This window comes from Poecilia reticulata, linkage group LG18, assembly GCF_000633615.1.
Source record: "Poecilia reticulata strain Guanapo linkage group LG18, Guppy_female_1.0+MT, whole genome shotgun sequence".
Taxonomy (NCBI): Eukaryota; Metazoa; Chordata; class Actinopteri; order Cyprinodontiformes; family Poeciliidae; genus Poecilia; species Poecilia reticulata.
This window is the reverse complement of record NC_024348.1, coordinates 11,028,957-11,041,025: the sequence shown is the minus strand read 5'-3', so window position 1 is coordinate 11,041,025 and position 12,069 is coordinate 11,028,957. Positions and strand designations below refer to the sequence as shown.

Below are 12,069 nucleotides of genomic sequence, written 5' to 3'. Positions count from 1 at the left end.
ATCTTATTTGTTTGATATAAAACATCAATGCTGCTAGTGCTTTTGTGAAAAATAACTATGGATTTTTATTTATTTATTTATTTTACAAATTGCTTCAAATCAAAGTACATTTTTTTCAAATATTTTTAAAAATGGGATTGTATTGCTCTGCTGTATTGTATTGCTTATAATTAGGGATTCCAAAACCTACTAAAAGGAAGAAAAAATTAAAATAAAATAAAACAAAATTTGCATCTTGGGAAAGACATTCAGAATATCCAGCTGTTGTTCAAGAAACTTTTACAGAGTGCTGCCAGAGATTTTGAAGTGAGTGTAAAATCCAAAAACTTTCTAGCTGTTGGATTTGAAGTGTGAAAGATGACATGCTTAGTGATCCCTTGTAATGCGCCCCAGTTTTAGCTTATTCTTCAGAGTATATTAAGTCTGTGTTACTTAAAAAGCAGCAGTGTTTTTACTCTAAAAGAGAGCTATGATATCTGTGCCCACCCACACACACTATAATGAATGGAGCCAAGTATATCAGCAGGCCTGGTTGACTGATAACTCTGATATCACATGACATTTGTTCAAATAAGCACTGTCCCTCCCTTCTTTACAAGTAGGAGCGTAAGCTGCACTGCACATGTGTAGAAAAACAATGTGTGCAACCGTTGAAGCCCTTTGACCACTCAGGTATTATTTTCACAACACTCGTGGTGTTAGTGTGGAGCAAAGCTGGGACTACTAGCATGAAAAATACATGCGACAGGATTATAAAACATCCAGGTAACACATATGATTTTATTTATTGTTTTAATTAGGAAAATAACTTACCCTTATTTCTGCATTGTGAACTTTATAGAAATGTACTCCTTCGTTACGTTTACTGAGGTTTGCCGCAGAATTCAGAGTAACTTTTACTACGTTTATTAAGTTCTGATAGAAATGACGCTGAAATACAATCCCTATTTTAAAACGTGATCAAATTCAGAGCAAAATTAACATTTTCAACTGCCGCCTGTGTCAGCCAATAGCGTCGCTCCACTCGTTTGAATATTGAATGTGACAGCCATGGTGATTGGGCAAAGGGAAGCGTCACGTGTTCGAGAGACGTTACGCTGTCATGGTTACAGTGAAAGACGCTTTGTGATTTTCACGAGGGAGGAGGTGCTGTTGCGAGTAGCCATATGGACCCCGGAATCACTGCAGGACAATGTTGTAAATAGTGTAAAAAGAAGTAAATCGAAGGAAAACATGGACGTTTGGCATTAGTTTCGTAAACTAAAGGAGTTATTTCAAGGAGTGCGCATAAATTCTAGGGTTTATTGAAACTTTTTAACGCTGAAACAGGTAAGCCATTACGTTTTTTGTCCTGTACAGGTTTTCGTTAAAGCGTGAAAGTAATGAAATTGTGATGCTTTAAGGCTTTCTTTGTAGTAAGAGAGAAACATATGACTGCCATTTTGCCTAAGTTCAACTCTGTCCTTTTGTGGTAAGTTGGGATATTTAAAAATTAACAGTGGTTTGCTGAACCAAAGTGTATGTTTGTCATTAAAGTGCTGGTGAGTAAAAAGCCAGCTGGCGCTCTGTTTAGTGGGAGGGGGGCGGGCAAGGGCCAGGGAGGTAGGGGTGAAGCAGGGCGAGTAATACAAGCTGTTTGGGCATGAAAGATCCACCTGTTACATCTCTGACAGATAATTGGTAAAGCAAGATTGATTCAAATTTTGTTAGCTTTTATTTAGCAAGCAAATTGAAGCATGAAATTAGATTAAGCTAGATGTGGGTACACGTGAGTAAGTTATTTTACATGTTTTAAAAACAGATTTTTGAACCAAGGGTCCAAACAAAAAATTATGTACTAAAATAAGGTGTTTCTAGAAATTTGTGCATATTTATTTTAGTCTGAGATCTATATAAATTTAACTCATGCCTTTTTTTTTTTAATGGGAAAGACAAGATGGCATGCCATTCAATTAAGGTGGATGTGTTATTATTAAATTGTCTTTATGCTTTAATATATTGTGAACTAACGGAGTTCCCACATAGTGTTGAAATATATGGAACTTGCTTTAATATTTTCTTTGTCGTTGTTGGACACAAAAACAAAGCGTGTCCTACTTTCGATACATTTAGAATACATAGCAATGAAAGCAGTCTGAAATTCACCTCAGTGGTTTCTGCCATCATGATTTGCTGCAGAACTTTCTCTTTCTGCCATGTCGGTGTGGTCTAACTACTGTTCTTTTAACTTTAAAGTTGTAAAGTATGTTTCCAGATGTATCTCTAGCAACATTTAGGGACTTTGGTTTCAGTTTGTGTCCCTTTCTATATATTTATTTGACACAATAATCTCTTCTCTGAACGGTTTGGAATATTGTTTTTTTTGTCTTAGCCATATTTCTAGTATGCAGTGAAATGTCAGTTCAGGTATGTTAAGGTGTTCTGTCTCACACATGTTGTGCCATGTGATTGGTTGCACCGGGTTTACAAGTATGTACTTTTACAGAGGGTTGAATAATGTTGAGATTACAGTAGTCATTGTAAGTCATATTTAGTGATGGATAAAATTATTGTAATACTTGTTTTATTTGACCATATGAATAAATTTCAATGAGGATTGAATAAATATAGGTGCAGCAGCTTTAGCGATTTTCTGCTAGTATTAATCTTTTTTCTCTTTTTATTTTTAGCAAATTGATTAAAATGTTTGGACTTGGGGGTGGTAAGTGCTTAAATTGTGAAATCTAAGGTGTTTTTTTCCTCTTCATCTGATTGCAGGATGACAACAATACAGTAGTGGTGACAATCTCAAGGTTTTCTGTTTGAGACTTAAAATGAGGATCCAAGGGCAGCCTGAGGGTGCGAGGAGGCGTCTGGATATGAACGCAACTGGTGAACTCCGGGACGTGGAGGTCATCCGCGGTCGGGCTGGATATGGTTTTACTATTACAGGACAGAAACCGTGTCTGCTGAGCGGCATCATGGAGGGCAGTCCTGCTTTTGTGGTGGGACTCAGACAAGGAGATCGAATCATGGCGATCAATGGAGCCGACGTTTCCGCCGCTTCTCACGAAACTGTTGTGCAGCTGATCGGTGGCTGCAAAGGACCCCTGCATATGGTGGTGCTCTCAGAACGACGAATAATGGGGAACCCCATCCTCAATGATGCCAAGTTTGGGTTTGAGCAAAAAAGTAGTGTTTTCCAGAAGCCGGGTGTCCTCCGCGCTGTATCGCATGACTCAAGCAGACCGTCCTTTGATCCTAACAACGGTGTCACCGCTAAACAGAGGCCAGTTTCAGAGCCCGACATGTCGCTGTGGACACAACAATTCAATGTTTTGTCTGGAAAGAAAAAGGAGGAAACGCCCATGGTTAAAGACACAGATTCTGTTTTTACAGACACCGAAGAAGTCAATCCAGACTGGAGTGTTTTAAACATGACTTTAGTGGTGGGCTACCTTAGCTCCACCGAGCTGATTCTGAACACTGGTGACTCTGAGGACGACTGTTTAAAGGCCATTAGGGAGAGAATCCGACAGCTGGGCACAGAGCAAGATACCCACACCCTTGTGATGATGAAGGTCATGTTTGATTGCATTCGACTGTGTGACGACGCAGGAGCCATTTTGGCGGCGTTCCCTGCTGAGAACCTTGTCTTAGGAGCCGTTTGTGCTGAGGACCCACGTTTCTTCTGCCTGGTCACCACTGCACACATTATCAATGGCCGGGTACCAGATGATGGTCCTCTTCGGGCATCCTGCCACGTGTTCTTCATTGACCCAGAGCTAGGAAACCACAAGGATCACATAGGGATTGCTTGCCGGTTTGGCTTTAACTGTACGCCAGATCCAGACTCTTTGGGCTGCCTCGAGTTCCCTCAGACTCCCCCAGACGTGCTACACTTTGTAACAGTCCTATATAGCGACCTGGGGGAGGCGGTGGAAAGACTTCGAGCTAAACTGGACATGGAGGCTCAGCAGACCGACAGCACCAGCAAACTAGGCAGTGCTAGCAGCAACGGGGACAGCGGGATTGAAAATTCTTCCCCCCCTGAGGAGAGAGCGGACAGGGATTTCCCTTCTGATATCCCAAATCTTTCTGGGACCCACCTCCCAAGCTGTCCATGGGATTATCCCTCGACTGAGGTCGTCACCCCTGTAAATCCCATCAAGAATGGCCAAAAACTTGAGCCAGAGAACAGTGCCAGCCCACATTCCCTTTCAGAGTCACTACCTGGCCCGGATTCTCTCACAAGCTTCTACGGAGGTCCCCCACCCAGGCTGGAGTTTCATTTCAAGCCCCCACCTCCTCCGTTACCCTTGAGTAAAAAACCAAACTTTCTGGCTTATCCCTTAAGAAGCAGCCAGAGGTGGCTTTCGAAGTCAAAATGGCCTAAAGCCCTAAGCAGCGACTCTGTAAATCAGGAGACATCCACCAACATAAACTCCACCACAAATAACCCTCCGTCTGCAGTGAATCAGGTGCACTCAGACAGGTACCACTCCACAGTGGCCATGATGCCTCCTAGAGAGGAATGGACCAAGAGGTTTCTCGAACAAAGACAGAAACAGCGGGCAGATGGCAGCTACAGAAATGTAAGATATCGCACTATTTTCTCTTCACACTTTTCAATACAGATGAAATATTTAGCTTTAGTTACAAATAAGCGGATGTGTTTATATAAACTGCTGGTTTAAAGTGGCTGATTTTTAATTTCATCTTGATAGATCTTCTAAAACACAGATACTTTTTCAAAAATGTGTAAATGTTGACTGTTAACCGTGATGTGTAGGGGAAAAAAACTTCGATTATTATTTTTTTTCCTCCTTGTTGGTTTTGCCTTTGACCACAAGATGTCCCCATATATTCACATAGCTCCGGAAACAAGCTTCCCCTCTGGGAAACAGCAATGCACTTAAACAGATCCACTGGAGTGATTTCTCACTCTCACTCTCTCTCTCTCTCTCTCTCTCTCTCTCTCTCTCTCTCCAGCCGCACAAAGGGCTCCAATTAGGCCCCATGGTGAGAAATGTGTGTTCATTTAAAAAAAAAAAAGAAGAAAAAAACTACTCAAAAGTATGTGTGTTGGATAGGTTTGGATTCAAATGGCATCCTTTTTTTTTTTTAGATCGCATCACTGTATTTATTATGGTAATTTTCAAACTCAGAGCTAGATTGTGTGCCCCTGCTGCGATGTTAGATCTGAAAGAAGACAACTTTAGACAGGAAGCTGAGCAAATTACAGGGTAGAGCCCGTTTCATACATTGGTAATTATCTGCAATTCTTAAACTCTAGTTTAAACATCAGTCACAACCTCTGCTTTCATAATAATTGGCTGGAGTGTGGAAAAAAAGTTAGAACTCATTATCTTTTAAGGTAGTTCTGCCTCAGATGGACCGACTGGCTTTGATGGGATTTAAAATGTGTGATCTGTGCATGTGGATGAGACTTAAAAGTAATTTCTTACTTCTAGTTTACTTGAACATTTAGAGGAGTAACTCTGGTATTTCGCAATTGCATACTAAAACTGCAGACATGCAACTTATTACATTTTTTTTTTTTTTGCAAGTAGTTAAACACTGTTTCAAACTTGATATGTGTGTGATTAATCTAATACTGGTAAACTTGCTTCCAAATGGGGGAAAGTATGGTGCTCATTTAAACAGTACAGCAATTTGTGTTTTCTTTTCAACCTTCTCCTCTGATAGGGATCCAGGTTTTGGGGCATGGGTGTTGCCCGCGCCTCCAAGCGTCGTTCTTCCAAACGTCTCAGCATGGCACGATCTCTGGATGATCTTGAGGTAGGCAATCTTAATTGTTTATCTTCTTTTTTTTTTTTTTTTTTTTTACAGTAATATTTACTTAGGAATGCACTGATACGAAAATTTGGGTCACTATTGATATCTGATGTTAATATTGCTTGTCTAACCTACCTTCTTGAAACACATAGACAAATGACAACAAGATAGAAACAAACATCAGTTGTTAATATTGGCCCAGTTTTACGTTGTATGTTTAAAACAAATGACTAACATTGTACAATATTGATTTTATTGCCAATGTATTATGCATCACAAACATTTACAGTGAAAGAGAGACCTGCATTGCATAGTGCGGTCACAGTTTCAGATGTACGCACAGAGGCTGAAACATTAGTATTTATTGTTTATAACTCAGTTTATAAAGGAGAAAAACTCCTGAAACATGACATTGTGATAGACACTGATAAATGCTAGTGTCCTCCTGAAAACGTTCTTAGCAGCAGCAAGATAAGAGTTTATTAAAGACTCTAGTTGTGTCTATTAAGTTAGATAGCTTTAGAAAAATAAGCCTGTCTTGTGGAAAATGCTGTCGGGACAGAGTATTAGACATGTTAGCATCCAGTTACATAATTTATGAGTGAGTTAAGTGAGGCACAATCCCAAAACCAATCAGGCAATATAATTCTGATGAAGTGTAATTTGTCGGAATTGCAAGTGCCTGATATTGATTTTAAAGTATCAGATGGAGATTGGACGTCTGCAAATGCATATGTTGAAATGACTTCACTAAGCGATGAGTTATTTTAGTACTCAAATTTAGAGATTTGCTCAAATCACTTCTTCACCTGTGCTTGACCGGAAAAAAATTGAGTTTTTTTTTTTTGTCTTTTAATGTGGACTTTCAACCGAAACGTCACGCTTTTTGCTGCACCCTCAGTTCTCTCTAACCTTTCATTTCCGTTGCCTTGAACTCTGTTTGGTGCTCCACTCGTAGAGAGAGGTGGCTCACAAAGTGGTCTTTGTGTGAGTCAGAGGCATGGACCTGTTTGTTTGGTCTTGCTAATGAGCCCTGCTGCACATTCTGAATTTTGTGCTTACGTTGTCTCATATTAATGACACTTAACAACTCGCTCTCCCCCCTCTCCTTCCCTCTGCGAGCCTGCATTACTGATTCATATTCGCCTGCAGTTTACCTAATATGACCATTTTAAATGCACATGAAGAAAACAGAAAAACAAACCAAATGATTGCATGCTGTATTGTATAAATATGCATGAGTCATACACTCTGAGAGGGAGACCATAAACCTGCTTGTCAGATTTGCCTCAACACACACTGAACAGAGCTGTAGTTTTAAAGCTCCATCGTTAGAGCAGGTTTGACCCAGATGTGAAAATAACATTGCGTCTTTTGTTAGTAATTCACTATCCCGGTCAGTTTCATTTGCCGTCATCTTCCATGCATGTTTCAAGTATGTTGTGATGAGTTATGCATCTAAAGAGTTTTGAAAGTAGGCTGATGAGTGGTTATCACCCTGCTCAGTATTTTTATCTTCTTGATTGGGTTTAAATATATTTATTTCCTTTGGCTTCCAAGAAGTTGCAATTTGCTGCACATCAATCAATAGTGAAATTGCTTCTGAGTATCTTCGAGCAACTGATGTAGTGCTTTTCCTGGAATCATTATCTAGCTATAAGATTATGCCCTGGTGAATATAAATTGAGAGACTGTTAGTGGTTGAATAACATAATCCCTGCTTGTGTTGCTCTATCTTCTCTTCCCTATACCTTTAGTTTGCTTTGTTCACCAGTTTTATACCAGTGGTACATGTTCTTAACATCTTTCTGCCATGACAACTTGTCCTCTTCCATGGGTAGGACTAATCCACCATAAAAGTTTGAGATGGTAAGTGGATAGAGATTGTACACTTTTGTTTAGCTATGGGAAGTAAAATAAGTTTGGATATCTTTGTGCTTTCAGCTGCTTGTTCCTTCCTGGAAGATGGAAATTATTAGACTTCATAAGAGAATGGAAAGTGTAAAAGGAAGTTCATATGCAGCCTGGAAAAGTTGTGAAAACATAAATAGAATTTGATTTGATGTTCTATGTTTCATATCAAACATAGTTTTGAAATATCTAAATATTTGAAGTGTTGATGTGTTTTTCTTTTCTGGATAAGCATGGAAACACCAAGTATGGAAGTAATATTTGCATTTCAAGATTTCATTCCCTATCCAATTGTCATCCATCCACCCATCTTCCTTACAATCAGAAATATTTAAGGTTTCCTGTGGAAATGCTTTTCATAAATATTGGAAGATTGAGTCTTGAACGTATGGAATTATGATCTGAAGAACATGCCAAAAACAATGTTTCCGGCATGTTTCAATCTTAGTTAAAAGTTTTTATCTTGTAAAAAAAATATATACTTTTTAGTGGATTACAAAAACTCCACAATATATTCTCCTTGCAAATTATTTTGTATCAACTCCTGTTTGAAAAACACTCTGCATGATGTGCTATCATTTTCTGTGATTTATTGAACTCATAATCACAGTTCCCTCTTTTCTTTTTTTCTTTTTTTCATCCACGAAAAATCAATCAATAAGCACATGTTCAGTTTCTGGCATTTTGGTCGTCCATCTTCAGCCAAGGCTCACTCCTATGGAGAAAAGTTTAGTGGATTTCTTTAAGATGCACCAGTTGGAGAACTTTTGATTTACTATTTTTGATTTTTTTTTTTTTAACTCCTGACTTAAGATTTAGCGCAGGATCCTGTGGAGACCTTGCATCTCAACCTTAAACTGAAGCCATCAGGATGTTGTGAATGACAAGGTCAGCATAAATTCATGATAACGTCTGAATTAGTGCATGCATCTGGACTCACAAGGACATTTTGCTCCTCGTTACCTTCCACGGCAGACCTTTCTGGCCCTGGTTAGCCTTGATGCACGTAAACGAGAACAGAACAAACTGGTTCTGGTGGTCTTTTTTTTACTGGTTGGTGTGGCAATGGTTTGTTTAAGAAGAGTGAACTAATTCCCTTTGTTTTAATATGGCTGCTGCAAACAAGCCACAGTGTACTGCACATATGATCTGTTTGTGTTTGTTGTGCGTTTCTCTCTCAGTAGCAGGAGAAGCGGCTGATATTCCATGTCTGTTTTTGTCTGATTTGTTTTCCCCCCCCCTATAGCTCCGAGCACAGTGTTAGTCAGATCCTCTTTATGTTTGGGCATGTCAAAGAATGTTCTGCTTTGTATATTCTTGTCTTATTACCTTTCAGAGCTTGTCAGGCAGATGTCTCCGCATCCTACTATAGAGCTCCGATTTCAGGAGCGCATTTTCTCTTCGCAACCCCAAAACAGATGCTTGCACTCAGCAGATGACTGTGTGTTCAGCTCAGCGGAGATGACACCATTAGTCGGCTGCTCTGTCTGTGTTCACGCTGACTCTGCTCTGTCTTCGAAGGTGTTTTATAGCTGCATATGAAAACATCTGTTAATGTGAACTGCTAGAAAAAGCACACCGTTATCACCCTGCTGCGAGATCCGGGGCAATTTTTTTTTGCTCTTTGAGTGTCTCCTCTTAGGTGTGGAGGCATTAGCAGCACTTGTTTGCATGCCTGGAAGTAACATATCTATCTTGTGGGCGTAGCAGAGAATGCATGCGGACGCAGAGACAGTGAGGGAGGTAAATACAGAGGGGAGAGGGGACGAATTCACAGCAGAGAGGGAGAGAGAAAGACAGAGAGGGAGGGAGGAAGAGGAACCGGCATCAGAGGAAAGAGAGAGGGAGCTTTTGAACTCCCAGTAGCTGTCAGGATTTTCAGGCTCCTCTCCACGCGCTCGCCTCCTCCTCCCCCGTTCAGCTTCGTCTCTCTGCACTGCGAAGCGCACAGGCTCTCGCACACACGCTCAGTCGACATCCAGCGGATGGACTCTTTTACACGCACCAGCCGCAGGGACCAGCGCTGAAAACGAGCCAGACGCACGCACACGGGGCTATACATGGAGCAAACTTTAACTCTCAACTCTGTAAGTCGTCATATCTTCAGCTCTTTCTCATTCAGGCGGTCCGCCGATGCCATTTTCATCTTCCACACTTTTCCTTCTTGGGGCTCTGTGTGGCTCCTGTTGTAGCAGCATACAGTGGTTAGCTTGTGTGGTCTGTCAGAGGAATGTTTTGACCAGTGCCAGCTGAACTCCCATGTGTTGTATGATACACACACTGTGCTGCTGTATGAAGAAGCAGGATGTGCTGCCGCTTTATACACCAGGATCCAAGCTGACTTTCATTTAAGATCCTGAGACTTAAAGACGCTTATAAGTTTTTATGAGCCAGGCTTATGCTTATTAAATGCAGGGCCCTTTTGAATGAAGTGCGCTCTGCTGCACTTGCCCTGAGAAATGACCCAGTTCGCAGACGGCTGGCAGCACCAAGACAAGTTCCATTCAGTGTGAAGGACACAGAGATGCAGAGGTTGTTGCTGTCAGATAGGATTAAATTTGCTGTGACATTTAGTCGCTTTGTTTTGGGCTGTGATCACGTTGCAGCCACAGTTACGTTTGAACTTGAAGTGGTTGCCTGTGGTTCTACCTTACCCATATTTGGTTTGTGTAGGCATGTCCCTACTTTAATTGGCCAGCTTAGCAGAACTACACTCTGAAAGACCTAACCTATGAAATTGATGTGAACGTGTAGAAAAATTTACTTACTTTTTTGGGGTGGATTTAAGTCAATTTTTAGATTCGAGTTGAAATGGAGAACATTTAACAGCTAAAAGACAATTGAATAAACCAGGCAAATTCCAAAGAAATTTAATTACAATATTGTTAACAAGTTAATTTGTTTTAATAACTTTATTCTTTAAATGAAACGTATGAGCCTCCACTGATCACATATTCTAATTTGTTACAAATGACTACACATGGCCAATTTTGTCCATAGCATCTTGTCTTACCGATTAGCACAATAGTGGATTATCTTTAGAGATTAGCTGTGTTTCCTTTGGAGAATATTATATCCATAAATGTGTTCTCACTCCCTCAGAGCCTGAACGAACTTCATAACTGATAACGCATAGAAAACACAGTTCCCTTTTCAACAGCGTCTTAAGTTTCTGTACTTCCTCTGACTTCATTTACTGAAAGAGTAATAAAGTTTTCGTGTGTATATGAACAACTTCACATACAAATATTTTTTCTTGCCAAAAACAGCAAGGTTGTAAGTGTGTGTTGTTGTTTTTTTTTAACAATGCCTGCCTGAGCTTGCTAGCAGCTGTAACCTTAGCATTAGCTCAGTATTGGCTGAAGCATTATGCAAACCTTTGTAGATCTGTTCTAACAAGATTACATGTGAACATATAAGACAAAAATAAAACTTTTTTCCCCTGACAACCAACCCCAACAGGGATTCGCTGATCAATAACTTTTAAAAGCTTCCTCACAGAGTCAAGGAGCTGAGTTTGTTTGCAAGATTGACTTTAGCATCGGTGCAGTGGCTATACCAGATAAGGCCATATACAAACTTAATTTTTTGTGACACACAGAAACATTTTCAATCACAAGTCTTTCCACAGATTTTAGATTACATCGACCCCACTGCGCTGGGCACCCTAAAAAAAATGAGAATAAGGGTTGAATGAGCGATTATATTTACACACAGACAAACATGGTAAGTTTTTGTAAAAAGATTATGCCAGCCAATTAGTGGCACTGTAACACGGCCACAAACTTAGAATTCTGCCATGTTTGTAATTTGTCAGAGTGAGGCTCATGCGGGGGACAGAGAGAGATGACGCTACAACGTCATCGTTCCAAAAGAGACGGGGCTCTCAGACACACACTGAAACGTGAAACTGCTGTTTTGACGTTTTTCCACTCCGGCAACTGTTTTCAAAAATGATTGTTTCTAAACTCACATAACACCGAATCCATGAGGACACACAGCGGATACACCTAGTCTTATCTGAAAAGAGCCGAAGTCTTTCCACATGGAGAAAGACTTTGTTGAATTATTTAACTGAGTAATATTTAATATCCTCCAAAAAGCTTTTTTATTTTCAGTATACTGTAGCAATTAGGTCACGTAATGATTGATCACTCCTTGGGTTTTAAAGAGCTTTAAGGACTTGAAGTAATAATATACACTGTATTAACAAAAATTAAGCTTGTTTTGTTTGCTGATGTTTGATTTTGCACCTCATTATATTAATACTTGCCTTCATCTTGTTTCGATTTGGGTAATTGTGTATTCTTTGGGATTAGCGGTAGATTCTGGCCAACAAGACACTTTTATCTCTCTTGACATCACAAGGCCAGCTCTGGG

The 12,069-nt window shown here is 40.1% G+C and overlaps 1 protein-coding gene across 5 annotated transcripts in view; it reads left to right on the top strand.

Moving 5' to 3' along the window:
* Positions 1-664: 664 nt before the first annotated feature.
* LOC103480437 (regulator of G-protein signaling 12-like) overlaps positions 665-12,069 on the top strand; it is a 47,187-nt gene continuing 35,782 nt past the window's right edge. For 2 of the 5 annotated variants that reach the window (XM_017310529.1, XM_017310527.1), the window contains exons 1-4: positions 1,122-1,329; positions 2,758-4,574; positions 4,972-5,001; positions 5,689-5,781. In XM_017310529.1, the coding sequence (XP_017166018.1) occupies positions 2,814-4,574; positions 4,972-5,001; positions 5,689-5,781 (1,884 nt within the window). In that variant the 5' untranslated portion in view covers positions 1,122-1,329; positions 2,758-2,813. Of the gene's footprint in view, positions 766-1,121; positions 1,330-2,757; positions 4,575-4,971; positions 5,002-5,688; positions 5,782-9,437; positions 9,777-12,069 lie in introns of those variants that run through there. The other 3 variants (XM_017310528.1, XM_008435379.2, XM_008435385.2) reach the window with 3 other exon arrangements.